Source organism: Danio rerio, chromosome 10, assembly GCF_052040795.2.
Source record: "Danio rerio strain M-AB ecotype USA chromosome 10, GRCz13ab, whole genome shotgun sequence".
Lineage (NCBI taxonomy): Eukaryota > Metazoa > Chordata > Actinopteri > Cypriniformes > Danionidae > Danio > Danio rerio.
In genome coordinates, this window is record NC_141030.1 from 11,578,253 (window position 1) to 11,592,615 (window position 14,363).

The 14,363-nt window shown below is 36.8% G+C and overlaps 1 protein-coding gene across 3 annotated transcripts in view; it reads right to left on the reverse strand.

Moving 5' to 3' along the window:
• ptbp3 (polypyrimidine tract binding protein 3) overlaps positions 1–14,363 on the reverse strand; it is a 120,256-nt gene that overhangs the window by 34,185 nt on the left and 71,708 nt on the right. For all 3 annotated transcript variants that reach the window (XM_087270244.1, XM_087270242.1, XM_087270243.1), the window contains 3 exons: positions 7,412–7,581; positions 5,333–5,479; positions 2,708–2,875 (listed from right to left, as the gene is read on the reverse strand). In XM_087270244.1, coding sequence (XP_087126370.1) covers positions 2,708–2,875; positions 5,333–5,479; positions 7,412–7,581 — 485 coding nt within the window. The remainder of the gene's footprint in view (positions 1–2,707; positions 2,876–5,332; positions 5,480–7,411; positions 7,582–14,363) is intronic.

Genomic DNA, 14,363 nt, shown 5'->3' on the forward strand with positions numbered 1-14,363 from the left:
TTTGTAACTGATTGATTTGTCATTACTAAATTAAGTATTGCATTATTTACAAACAATTTGTATTTAAGAGTAGTTAATGGTTTTTAAAATCATTCAGAATAAGTTAGTAAATTATTAATATTTTTAATTATATACATATACATATATACATATACATATACACACACATATATATATGTATATATACATACATACATACATACATACATACATACATACATACATACACACACATATATTATATATATATATATATATATATATATATATATATGTATATATATATATACATATATGTGTGTGTGTGTGTGTGTATGTATATATACATATATATATATATATATATATATATATATATATATATATATATATATATATATATATGTATATATATATATGTATATATATATATATATATATATATATATATATATATATATATATATATATATATATATATATATATATATATATAAAATATAATTTTCACAGTAGTTGAACTAGAATAAAAGCAGTTTTTAATTTAAAAAAATATATTTTTGGGACAAAATTATTAGCCCCTTTAAGCTAATTTTTTTTTTTCAGTAGTCTACAAAACAAACCATCGTTATAGAATAACTTGCCTAATTACCCTAACCTGCCTAGTTAACCTAAATAACCTAATTAAGCCTTTAAATGTCACTTTAAGCTGTATAGAAGTGTCTTGAAAAATATCAAGTAAAATATTATTTACTGTCATCATGGCAAAGATAAAATAAATCAGAGTTATTAAAACTATTATGCTTAGAAATGTGCTGAAACAATCTTCTCTTCATTAAACAGAAATTAGGGGAAAAAAATAAACAGGGGCGTTAATAATTTAGGGGGGCTAATAATTCTGACTTCAACTGTATATCCTATTATTCAGTTATATAGCAATGGTTAACATGTGTGTTAGTATATGCTTTTCTAAAACAACTTCACTTCTATTAAAGATAATGGGCTCTATTTTAACAATCTAGGCGCAAAATATAAAGTGCATGGTGCAAAAACATTAAGGGCATGTCTGAATCCACTATTTTAAGGACAAAAAAATACAGTCTTTGCCCGGCACATGGTCTAACAGGGTTGTGCTTATTCTCTTAATGAGTTCTGAGTGTGTTTTGAGGATAATGTGCATTAAACCAATCAAAGACCCATCTCCTATTCACTTTGAGAGTCAGCTGAGTCACTTCATTTGCTATTTACATCGCAGACTTTGTAAGGTAAAAAAACTGACTCAGCAAGAAAACAGTTAAACAGACCATCAGCAGCGTGAGGATAAAGAATGAGCCTCCTCCATTCAACTTCTTTACTTTCTCTTTACTTTTCTTTTACTCTTTACTTTACTCCTTTATTTTTGTGGATAAGGAAACAATAGAAACCCACTCTATTGAAGACATCCATAAGCCCACATATTTAATTAAGTTTGTTAAGAGCAAAGATTTGTTTTAAAGCTATTTTTAAATTCACTTCTAATTTCCAGCAAATTAATAAAAAAACTATAATAATGAAGTGAGGTCAAAAAAACTTTTGTTGTCTCCAAACACGCATCCTATTCTTATGCCCCATATGGTGATGCATATGCCTCCAAAATCCAACAGGTGGACAACTCTTAACTTGTTTTTATACAAACAAATATAAATATGCATATAATAAATAATACTGCTAATAATAATAACAACATTATACAAATGCAAATTGTCAAGAATTAACTGAAACCCCCCTGGGGTTTGGACCTGCATATGAGCATAACTGACGCACTCTGCACTGGACTTTAGAGCAGCTTTTAGTTGGTTAATGGCACGGTATATTTCAGTTTCTCAAAATAGCAATGCACCAACAATGCGCCTTAACACACCTCCTAGCACACCCATGAGTCCACAAAGTGACGCAATTGGATTTGCTATTAAACAACTAGGCGCAAAATATGAAAATTAGGGTTACGCTGGTCTGAAAATAGCAACCGATCGAGCCAAACACGTCTTGCGCCTTATCCTATATATATCTTATTATTAATGTGCTTATAAGTAGACCCACACTGCATGTGCAAAAATCTGCAATTTTTTATCCAATTATTGTCTATTTATGGACTTGTGTAAATTTACAGTATATTTATTCAGTTTTTAAATTATTTCAGTAATATTATTGACTAATATGAAAATGTTTATTTGATTTATTTAAAATACAGTTTGTAAAGTAATATTTACAAATTTAAGTAGATAAATTATATGAGACTTGCTTTGTTTACCAAATAAGTAAATCTAATAGTGTTTTTTTTAAGTTAAAAGGGTATTATTATTTATTTCATATATTAAGTTTTAGTTACAATACTCTTAATATCATTCCACATAAATTCTGCACAGAAATGTCTGCAGATTCTGTCTGGCCGTACTTATAAGTCAAGAAAACTGTGTTTGTAGCTATATTTATAAACTGCTTAATGATGTTTGTTATTGTAAAATTGCTGCTTAACAATCAATTAATTAAATATTTTCCAATGGTTAAAAAATTATTTTAAGTGTGCAGTTGTAAAAGTGTGCCCAAATTATGTTATGATGTCACTCTGATGTTGTAATATTCAAATACCAAAACAAATCAAAGGATAATAAATCAGAATCACTGCTAATAGCCAGCGATATTTGATTTGAAAGAGAGGTGAAACGTTGGTGCAGTGTTGTGGTCTTACCTGGTGCAGCACTTCTAGAGACACTGGGTAATAGAGATTCTCTACGATGATACGAAGCACGGGACTCTGTCCAGGCATCATTCCTCCATCACTGGCTGTGGCAGTCCCAGAGAGACTCATGTTCCCAGTGTGCACTGCGTTGACAGCTTGCAGAGCAGCCTGGGCTCTCTAAGAGTGAGATATGCAGTGTTAACAGATAGCAAAACTCATGAAAACTTCACATCTGAATCTTTGAAAATATTGTGCGAGCAGGTGTGCCTGATTCCCAGAGCACTAAAATGCACTATCAGCAAATGACTGTGTAATGAGGACATTTACATACTGTAAAACTAATAGCTCTAGGGAAAGCAAAAGTGTGAAGGAGGCATTATATATGCAGAGATACAGTTTTGAGTTTGTAAGGAAAGTAAGAAAATGAGCTAGTGAAGAAATTGATGCATCTTAATTATTTTAATTGAGAAATGTGATACATGCAATTATGTGTTATAATATTAAAATTGCATAATATGAACTCAGAATTCTCTGTAAAATGTCAGAGTTGCTTATTAATGTTGAGAGAAGAACTCGCACACACACAAGTATGAGAATAAACAAAGAAATGAAGAAACAAGGATTAAAATACACCAGTGAAGGACTAACATAATACCAAACAAAATGGAGTTTATATGTCAGAATTCTGAGGTAAGAAGTCACAAATGCATGCAGAAATATCAGAATTGCGGGTTTATGTTTAATTATCTCGTAATTTTGACTGTGTAAATACAGAGATCTGTCTTAATAACAGGCAAATATAAGTTTCTATAGTTAGATTTTGCTGTATTTGGCTTAAACTGTTTTTGGGTGGCTTGCCAATGTATTAGATGACTCTAATGCATACAATAAGTAAGCTGACCAAAGTTCTTACAGAAGGGAAGACTTTATTGAAGACAATGAATAGTATAGTCCCTCAGCATCGATGTTAACCTATAACTCAACCCAAAGTACTGTCTGTTAGACAGAACTTTATAACAAAGGATATAACCCACCCAGATATTACCCAACCGGTTTGGTTGGGTCACAACACTTGACTTCCAGTAGGCCATTTGGTTTACACTTTTTCAGATGCAGATACTTGTTTGCATATAAAACAAGCCATACAATCTATCATTAATCCAATTGAGAGAACTGTCAGAATTGTGCAAAACGTCTTATAATAATAATACATAAGGGTTTTCAACCCCTCACTGCCTTGAAGTTTACCATTAAGATTGTTGTAGAACGCATTGGTCCCCAATTAGTTTTTTACCTAGTTTGCTTATTTACTTACTTGCTTACTTGCTTGCTTACTTGCTTACTTACTTACTTACTTATTTCTCTATTTATTTAACCCAACTATATTGTATACCTATAGAGTTTATTGTTTGCATTCTCTATTTTTCCCCTTTTTCCTTTCCATTTCTGTTCTTGGTGGTTGTTGTTTGTGTTTGCAAAATAAAAAAAATTAAATAAATCATTCAAAAATAAAAAAAAATTGTGAAATTTAATTTCACTATTGTAAGACAAAAGTCTGAATTGTGAGATTAAAAGGTCACGATTACCTTTAATATAATGTTCTTTTATACTTTTGTGCAATTTTACAATTTGCATAGCTAACTGTTTATAGGAATATTACACAGAAACACAGTTAACTGTTGCTATATTTCTGTTTTAGCTCAAGTTTAATTGCATTCCGGGGGTTCGTTCTTCATACCTCGCTTAAATGATCTAAGATGATTTGGCAGATCCTGGATCTTTTAATCTTGATAACTGATCTCTCGCTAATTTGGTTCTTCAAAGAAGTTCACGAATCAGATTAGAATGTCTGGATAAACTGATCTGAGATCGCTGCTTGTGTTGGAAAGGACAGATCTATCGATGCTCAAAATCATGATCAGCAATGCAACGATTGGCTGACAGCACATCAACGTAATGACATCATCTGATTAATATTCAATTATCCATGTGAGCAAAATTACATCAAACTAGCAGTAAACGCTTTGTTAAATATGACACGCAATAACCTTCCACATTTGTTGTGAGCTGCAGGCTTTACACTTTCATGTGTCAAGAGTATTCATCATGTATTTCAATCCATATCAGTGTATTTAGTTCTACATTTTGAAAAGATTGTCTTTGTTATAGTAGCCATTTTTTTAATCAGTGTAAAGAATTACTGGATGTTTACAAAAGCATTTTGATATTTTCCCAAGTGTATATAACTACTACTGTAAGAAAATATCAGCATTTGGTACATACTTTCAGTATTTTCTTTGCATGAACTGAGCCGATCTAATCCTGTTTATATGAATTGAACCTGCTCCCGATCAGGTTTGATCTACCAGAACTGTTGCTATGACAACAACTCTCGGATCAGCTTTGAAGAACGAAACGATCCTGGATCGTGTCAAATCGTCAACATCCAAATCCAGCTAACTGAGTAATCCACGTACAAAGAACGGACCCCAGGTTCAAATTAAAACATGTAAGACAACAACAAAAAACTCTATGATATTCCATGCTACACAAAGTTCCATGTATATGAATGACTTGTGTGATTTCCTCATATGCTTCTAAGTAGAGTGCACTTTGTCAGTATGTGCTTCTCACCCCCTGATTGGGCAGATTATCAGTCTTGAGCTCACGGTGGTTGGAATACTGAATGTAGACAGGTTGGTTGCGAACATGGGGTGTGGCTGTGGTGTAGTAGTTGACCATGGTCATCGCTGCTTCTTCAGAAGCCATTTCTATAAAAGCCTGTAATACAAAAAGAGGTGCTGTAAGTGCTTGACTGTGAAAACACTATAATTCAACTGTGCATATGTGCTGTCAGTTTTTTTTCCTCAGTCTGCAACACTAAAATGAAACAAATAAATATATAGGCTAATAGAAGAACTGTTACTTAAGGATGAACAGTCAAACAAGCTTAATCAAGCCTGTATTACAAATAATAAAGAACAAAGTTGAACATTATTATTTAAGAGCTTTGTTCAAATCCTTAACCCTAAGTATCAGTCATAAAGCCCTAAAGCTCGTCTCAACAAGCCTGGCTCGTGATTATTCTGACCTCATCATGCAAGGTGTAAGTTTTATAGATGCAAAACCTGACAATAAACTGAAATCTTTTGAAGCCCCAATCAAATCAAGCAGCAAACAACACATTATGCAACCAGGGCATTAGAAATCCATCTTTTCTTGTTGAAATATGCCAGATTCCATTTGAATATGAAAAGACACTCAAGTGGAATTGAGAGACTGCAGTGTTTTTTGTGGGGCTTCTGTTATTAGATGGACCTTGATGTGTTTGAAAGGATACACACTTCAGTTTCTATCAGTGGACAGCACTAATGAAGCGAAAACAGATCTGAACTCTTGTCCCCTTATATAGGCCAAAATACAGCTAAAATGATTCTTTGTTGGAGGTGTTTATTAGTAGAATGGGTTTGCATACAGACGTCAAAACAGTCAAAATGACCAGATCCCTCAAAACAACTAAAATAATGTCTTATAATCGCCTTACAGGTATGTGCAGATATAACTGTATAAAAAAACACTATAAACCTGTGCATATATGAACTATTTTTGGCCGGATTTTGTTAAAAATTACATAATTTCAGTTCCTTCTTCCACTTCGATTTACACATTTCAAGTATAAATAGTCTTCATTCACCCCGCTTAAGCATATCCCCGTCTTCATCAGGGGACGCCACAGCTGAATAAACCAGCAATTACTCTGACACGTTTTATTGGCGGATGCCCTTCCTGCCACAACCTAGTACTAAAGCAGGTCGCACACCAGAAGCGCCGCTCACCGCCGCGACACGGCGTGCACATGACAGTTTAAAGTATCACACACCAGACGCACACATTCGAATGATATTTAACAATAAACTAATCAGATGGTGCTCTGTTGCGCGGCTGAAAAATGAACTGCGTCCTGAGCCGTGGACGGGCGCCGCCGACAGCCACCGACTTGCGGCGCCGGTGTGTGTATCCTGATAGAAACCTATGTTTAGAATTCTAAAATGCATGGCGCTGCATGGCACATCAGTGCTGGAAAACACCCACATATTAACATACTTATACACTATGGCCAATTTACATTATTCAATTCACCTATACCCCATGTGTTTGGAAGATAGGAAGCCCATGCAAACATGGGGAGAACATGCAAACTGGGAGGAGACAGTGCTACCCACTGAACCACCGTGCTGTTCCAGACACATAACATACAAAATATTTTGCATTTAGCTTTATGCTAGTGAGAACATGCTAATCTATAATTAAAATCTCATTATGCTTCATTTTTAGGTTTAAGACATTGCCTAAGACAATGGCATTGTCACACCATTGTCCCCATTGAGGGGTTAGGCCCACATTTCCTAAATCATGTTAGTTACACCATGATGAACCCCACAGAGATTCAACTGTGGGAATATGTACATACGGATTTCTTCTGATCTTATTCATGCTGTTTAATCCGGAAATTCTGCCACTAAACCAAATGAAAGCTTAAGATTTGAACATCTCAAAAGACGATTCCCAAAGTTAATTTCCAAATCCATCATTTTTTTTTTTTTTTTTTTTTTTTTTTTACAAATGGTCCTACAAATGTTCCAACAGTCATACTGCTGATGCTTACAGAGCTAAAAAAAATGGCAGAGATGTGTTCACAGGTGGAGCACTTACTTGATTTTTCCCTTTAAGCATCAATAGGTTGGTGACTTTGCCAAATGGGACACCTAGTGAGACGACCTCTGCCTCGGACACTTCGATGGGAACTTTGCGGACGTGGAGGACGCGGGAGGGGGCACAGGGAGATCGGTCTCCTTTATACTGTTTACTGTCAGTGCCATTAGCTGCCAAAAAGAAAAAAGAAATAAACAGATTATCCATTTTTTTTAATTGACCAGATTTCCAAATGCCAAACCTGGCATTGATATACATGAATGTTTCATAAGCAAGACCCTTCAGACACCAAAGAGAATTGATATTGATTCAGTGACACCAAAAGGTTACCGTCACAAAATATTTTGCAATGTTTTAGCCTCTCCAAGGGCCAAGAGTAAAATGAATTCAAAAAGACACACTAGTAGACAGACATGGGCAGAAACATAGAACTGACAATGCAATGGTGGTGGACAGCATCTCTGATACTTCCCCTCGGAAACAATATGAGAAGCCTCTTACAGGATTAAACAGACCTCTGTAGTCTGTCACGTTTCCAAATGGCGCCCATTGTGGGGCATTTGGCACTTGGCTATGTCCTGGGGCGCATCACAGACTGGTGACAGGTTTAACAGAGACAGACTTTGGTGGATTGTCTGCTGCAGCTTTACCATTCTTGTAAAAAAGATTGCACTGATCGTGTTTGTCTCATTGCAGATAACAGCATCAAAGCAATCAGTCTCAGTTGCAAGTATGCGATTAAAAGATGTAGAATGTCAGTCTGTTAGACTTTTATTTATAACCAATGCATACTACAATTTACAGTAGCCAGACTTGTGGTGAATTCAAAATATACATATAGCCATATTCTCCATGATGAATTCAGAAGTGTACAAAAACAAGTGACAAATATATTCACTCTCTTCTCAAAGAAAGAAAGAAAGAAACAGCAGTGCACAAAAGAAAGTGCTATCATCAGCAGGACATCCAGTCACAGTTGAAAAAAAATATCAGGCACAGTACAGTGTACAGTGATTGTGACCCTGCTCTTACAAACCAACAGTCCAGAGACCCTCTCTCCAAAGCCCAGCACAGAAATCCCATTTCTCCCTCAAAGAACAAAGATCTAAACCCTTCCATCAGAGCCCAGCAATATGATCCAACCCCTTCCTCAGAGTAGTAATCCAGGCCCTTCTATCACATTATAGTAGAGTGATCAGATCCCTCTCTCCCCAAGACCAGTAATATACACCCTCCTCTAACAGCCCACTAGAGCAGGGGTGTCCTAAAGGGTTTAGCACTAACTTTTCTCAACACATCTTCCAAGATGTTTCTAGTAATTCTAGTGTTTGGTGTTGAACTAGAGTGATCACATCGTTCTCTTAATACAATCTTCACTTGCATCCTAATGGCCACAGAACAGAGATTAGATCCCGCTCTCCTTGTCCAGACAATATAGACCCTCCCTTTACAGATCAGTAATGATTAGATTCCTCCTTTACTCAGTGATCTTCTTTCTCTCAAGTTTTTTTCCCTTTTGTTCCTCGCCACTGGCTTGCTTGGTTTGGGACTTGTGGGGCAGCGCATCGATGAATTGGCTCTTCAGTGTTTAAACTTTAAGCAGTTAAATTTAAATCAAACTGAACTGATTTAAACTGAACTTCAACTCTGAAAACTTGACTAACGCATTTTCAATTTACTAGAATTTCTATGTTAAGCTGCTTTGACACAATCTAAATTGTAAAGCGATATATAAATTAGGGTTGGGGCGATAGACGATGCCTATGGCCAATAAACAACACGATGCTGAGCCGACATCAATATCGTCTGCCCGACCCCTGTCGCAAACCCACTCACTAAAAATACACCCTTAGACCCTGTTTACACTAATACATCTTAGTATTAAAATGGCATTTTAAAACGAAAATGATCCACATCCACATCGTGTTTTACCTAGCATTTCTGAACAGCCCTCCGTCTGTTGAAAACGCCCATCACGTGACCACACACACAGCCACACACACTGACATGCGCTCGTCTGAGGAGCTCCAGAAAGCAGTGCACGTCAGACAGTTTATCAAAGATGTACCGCTGGATCGCGCATCACTATAGTTGTTAAACGTGATATTTAATTAATCTTGTCTTTCTCATGGCTTTTCAGTCATTTGAATATATCAGGTAACGTGTCACAGTGTCCATACACTGCTTCAGTCTTTCACTTTCACACTTGTGCTTAGTAATTTTAGTGAAAACCTTAGATACTCTTGGTTGTGCACATTTTTTACCGACCAACCTCTGGCAAAAAAAGGTGATTGACAGATGGTCTTTATTTATTTATGATTTGCTTATGGGTAAAACAAAGACCATGCGGGTCAGGTAGTTGAAACGGTAGGCTACAAATAATGAATTCGTTATGAATTCATTAATTATTCATGAATAATTAATTCACCTCCGCCTATGACAACGATGTCATCGTCTATCGCAAAGTTTCACATTAGACATCCTAAGATGACAAATTGGTCGACATCGCCCAACCCTAACATAAATAAACATGAATTAAATTGATCGGATCCCTAACCTCATACCCAGCCCAGAGATCTAAAACCTTCCTTCAAACCTACCAAGCCTCAAGCCTACAAAGCCTTCCCCAGCCTACACATCAAGCACATTTATTCCATCTCACTCCTCAAAGTTCACCAAAGTTGAGCCCAGCACTATGATCTAGATGATCCTCACAATCCAGTAATGACCCTATTTTACCCATCACTTATAACTGATCCATACCCTTCCCAGGTACCCCAGAAACCATCGCCCAGAAACCATACTAGACACTCCCCACACAGCTCAGTATTTTTTGACCCTCACGTTTCAGCTCACCATCCTCTTTTATCAACCCAACAGGGATCTAGACTTTACACCTACATGCCATCTCAGTGATCAGGCTCGTCCTTACTACCAGTCTTCTAGACCTACCCTCACAGCCCATGTCTAGACCTTTCTTTGACAGCAGTGTTCCCATCTCACCACCAAGCAAACACTGGTCCAAATTTTAGCCTAACACATCCCCACCATTAATTTTAACCTACATCAACAGCCCGTTATAGTGAGTTGGACTGGTCTCTTCAGCCCAGCTGAGTAATGTAGACCAGTGGTCCCCAACCACCGGACCGCGGTCCGGTACCGGTCTGTGGAACAATTGGTACCAGGCCACATAAGAAATCATAAATTATTTCTGTGGAAATTATTCCCCCCACTCACCATTTCATGTGACATGGACTATGCCAAAATCCACCACGGAATGAAGTGAAAGTGTAGCGGGAAGAACTCTCGCTAGAATATTGCTCAGTGGTGGATGTTGATAGTTTAAAGTTATAAAACAGGTATTATAGAGTCCAAATCAGCAGAGCATTTAAGGATTGTGCAAATATGTGTGCCTGCATCGCTAAGTAAGCACCTGAAATCATTGCAATATGTATCTATATGGAGTTTCACATAATCATACTCAGGGCTGTAACAAGCTAATGCATACATTTAATTCGGCTTTTATGGTTGTATTATTGTTAATATGTTCGTCAGTTGAAATGTTTGGCACAGATGTTATGTATTTGATGCATATAAACCTTGACTGAAATCTTATCTTCCAGCCTAGGACTGTAATTTAGACCCTCACACTGACTTATACCCCTCCCCCTCACGCAGTAATTTAGGGACCTGTAAACATGGCAACGTGTTTGAATCAATTCACAAATCTTTAATTTCATCCTTTCGTCCACATGACACAATGATGAAGTGACAGAGTGATGATATGGGAATGGTTATGATATGCGGATTAAATAGCAACAAAACTGAAGCCCTTCTCATCGGGACTAAAAGTGTTTTGAATAAAGCTGATAATTTCACAATAGACATTGATAATAGCACAATTATTTCCTCTGTGCAGGTAAAGAGTTTGGGTGTCATCTTGGATAGCACTCTCGTTTGAAGATCACATCAATAATATTACACGTACTGTATATTTCCAACTGCGTAATATCACTTGTCTCTGCCCTTTTATCACAACCAATCACACAGCATTTCTCATCCACGTATTAGTTACTTCACATCTTGACTACTGGTATGCACTTCTTTCTGGGCTTCCTTCTAAATTTCTCCAAAAAATCCAACTAATTCAGAACCATGCAGCTCGTGTCATCTCTAGGACTCCATCTCATGAGCATGTCACACCACTTGTCAATCAGCTTCACTGGCTTCCGGTAAAGTTTCGTATTGATTTTAAAATATTACTTCTAACTTTCAAGGCACTTCATAATGTTGCTCCTCAATATCTCACCAAACTTCTCTATATTTACACCCCTTCTCGCACTCTTAGATCAGCCAACTCTTTCTCCCTGGTACCACCTCGCACTCGATTAAGCACAATGGGATACAGTTCTTTTAGCTCAATGGCTCCTCGGCTATGGAACTCACTTCCCCTGGATCTAAGGAGCAGTGATAGTAATGACACATTTAAATCTCGTCTAAAGATCCATCTTTTTAAGCAGGTTTTCCTTTAAAAAAATGTTATCATGTTTTTTACTTGTTATTTTATATTGCGATGCGTGTTTATACTTGTTTGGTAATGTTTTTTATTTGTTTTAATTTGTTCTAGTATGGCTGTTGATGCTTATTGTAAGGCGACCTTGGCTGACTACAAAGGCACAACTTATAAATAAAATGAATTCTTTTTCTTCTTCTTCTTCTTCTTCTTCTTCTTATTATTATTATTATTATTATTATTATTGGTATGGTTAAGAGGCCATGGTGGACAGAGGCAATTGGGCAAATTTGGCTAGGATGCCCAAGTTAAACCCCTACTCTTTTTTTTTAAAGGACATCCTGGGATTTTTAATGACCACAAAGAGCCAGGACCTTGGTTTAACGTCTCATCTGAAAGACGGTTCACACTGAGCAGTCCCCATCAATGTACTGGGCGTTAGAACCCACACAGACCGCAGGTTGAGCCTCACTAAGATTACTTCCACCAGCAACCTAGCTTATGGTCTCCCATCAAGGTACTGACCAGGCACAGCCCTGCTTAGCTTCAGTGGGAGTTATCATGTGAGAGTTGCAGAGAGCTAGCGGCCGGTATATGATAAATGCAATTGTTTGGAAATTATGACATCACAGTTCCATGTAACCAAAAGAAGAAAGAACACCAATGGTAGATTACACAGCTGTGTTTGTGTTGCAGGTGCTGTTAAGTTTATTAGTACTTTTACAACAAAACCTGATAATACTGTATAAACTCGACACCCAGCAGAGACACAATAAAATTTACATGCGTCAGATATATTTAGACATATGTAAATTACATATGCTGTGATTAGCGTGGGGAAGGACTTCATGGGCACTGCATTCTTATCTGATTTTACTGTATCCTGCGAATCTATCCGTGTTCAATAACATATTTTACTATTTTAACCCAATTTTTTTTATTTCCATTTAGATGTACAATTTTTATTATTATTATAAGGTGAACAAACGTGAAACTTTTAAAATTCGCAAACGAAAACCCCCCCCCACAAGTATTTCAATGCAAACATATAGCTTAAAACTGGTCTTTACAGTGCAGCCTACAAATCTATACCTTCTCTTTACAGCCCAGCAGTGATCCCATGCCACCCCTCATAACCCAGTCCCTCCTTTAACAGCCTAGCACTGAGATACTTTCCCACCCTTCACAAATTCAAGCTTTACTTCTTCTTTAAAGTCTTTTTCTGCCACACATTTACAGCCAACTTGTCATTTATGATGCAACACTGACACAAAAAAGGGGAAGTAACCATGTGACTACACACAACCAAGACAATAGAAGTGTGTGCTTTTCAGCAGTTAAAATAAATCAATGCCAAGACAACCAAGTAAAATTTACTATTGAGATTTCAGCAAGGCTCAAACCTTTTAAAAACAACAGGCACCAAGCAACAACATGCACATCTATGAGGGTTATTATGTGATTCAGTTATTGTGTAACATGCTGGCTGGCTGTCATCAAACATTTAAGGCATTCAGCACCCAGTATAAGGTACTTGCATCACATCATAAAATGTATTAAAAATGACACTAGCAGTTTAAAATAAAACAATGTTTAGAGAGGTATAGAAACACAGAGTCGATTGTGCAAGCAGATTCAATATAATAATGGTTCCAATTATGTCTGGCCAGTCTGACTGCAACAAACACAATCCCTTATTTAATGCTAATGAGCTCTCCCTTAGTCTCGATTCAGTCAAAAGCAACATGGATAATGAAAAACAAGCGTGCATCTGCAAGACATCTACTGTTAATGCGCAGAACATGGGTCCGATTAAACAGCCAACAAAACAAAACCTCCAGTGGAATAACTCGATGCAAGCTGAGGCAGTAGCCTACCACATGCTGAGAGCTAACAAACTGAGAAAAGAAACTAGATAATCCCTTTACTGAACAGGCAGATGCATTCAGGCTATTTTTCTATACGGCAGAAATGGACGTGTGTGCAAATTAAATAAGAAACGCATTCTTTTTCTAATGCAACACCTATAAACTGCTGTTCAGTAGCTCTTAGCCTGCACTCTCCCCCCCTGGAGGCTCATCGGGATTATAAAATGTGCAAGTTTGAATAAGCTCAATTATGAACTTTAGCACATCCTAAAAATGGCACTCAAATGCACAATAAGCTTTGCTATAATATTACTGAACCTTACTGCGATGGATTTATTTATGACGCATGAATGAAACCCTTACGTGTCCTAGAGACAGGCATCTCGCCACAGAGCAGGCACCAGGAGAACAAGGAAGATGATTGGTCCACTTTTGCAATGACCCTGTGTTGCCATGGAGACCATACACATGACCTATCAAGGCATCTGGCCTCGCCACGCCGATTCATCTCATTGTGCCGTTAACAAATCTTATTGTGCATTTAATGTGATTAGAGGAACCATCCCTGAAT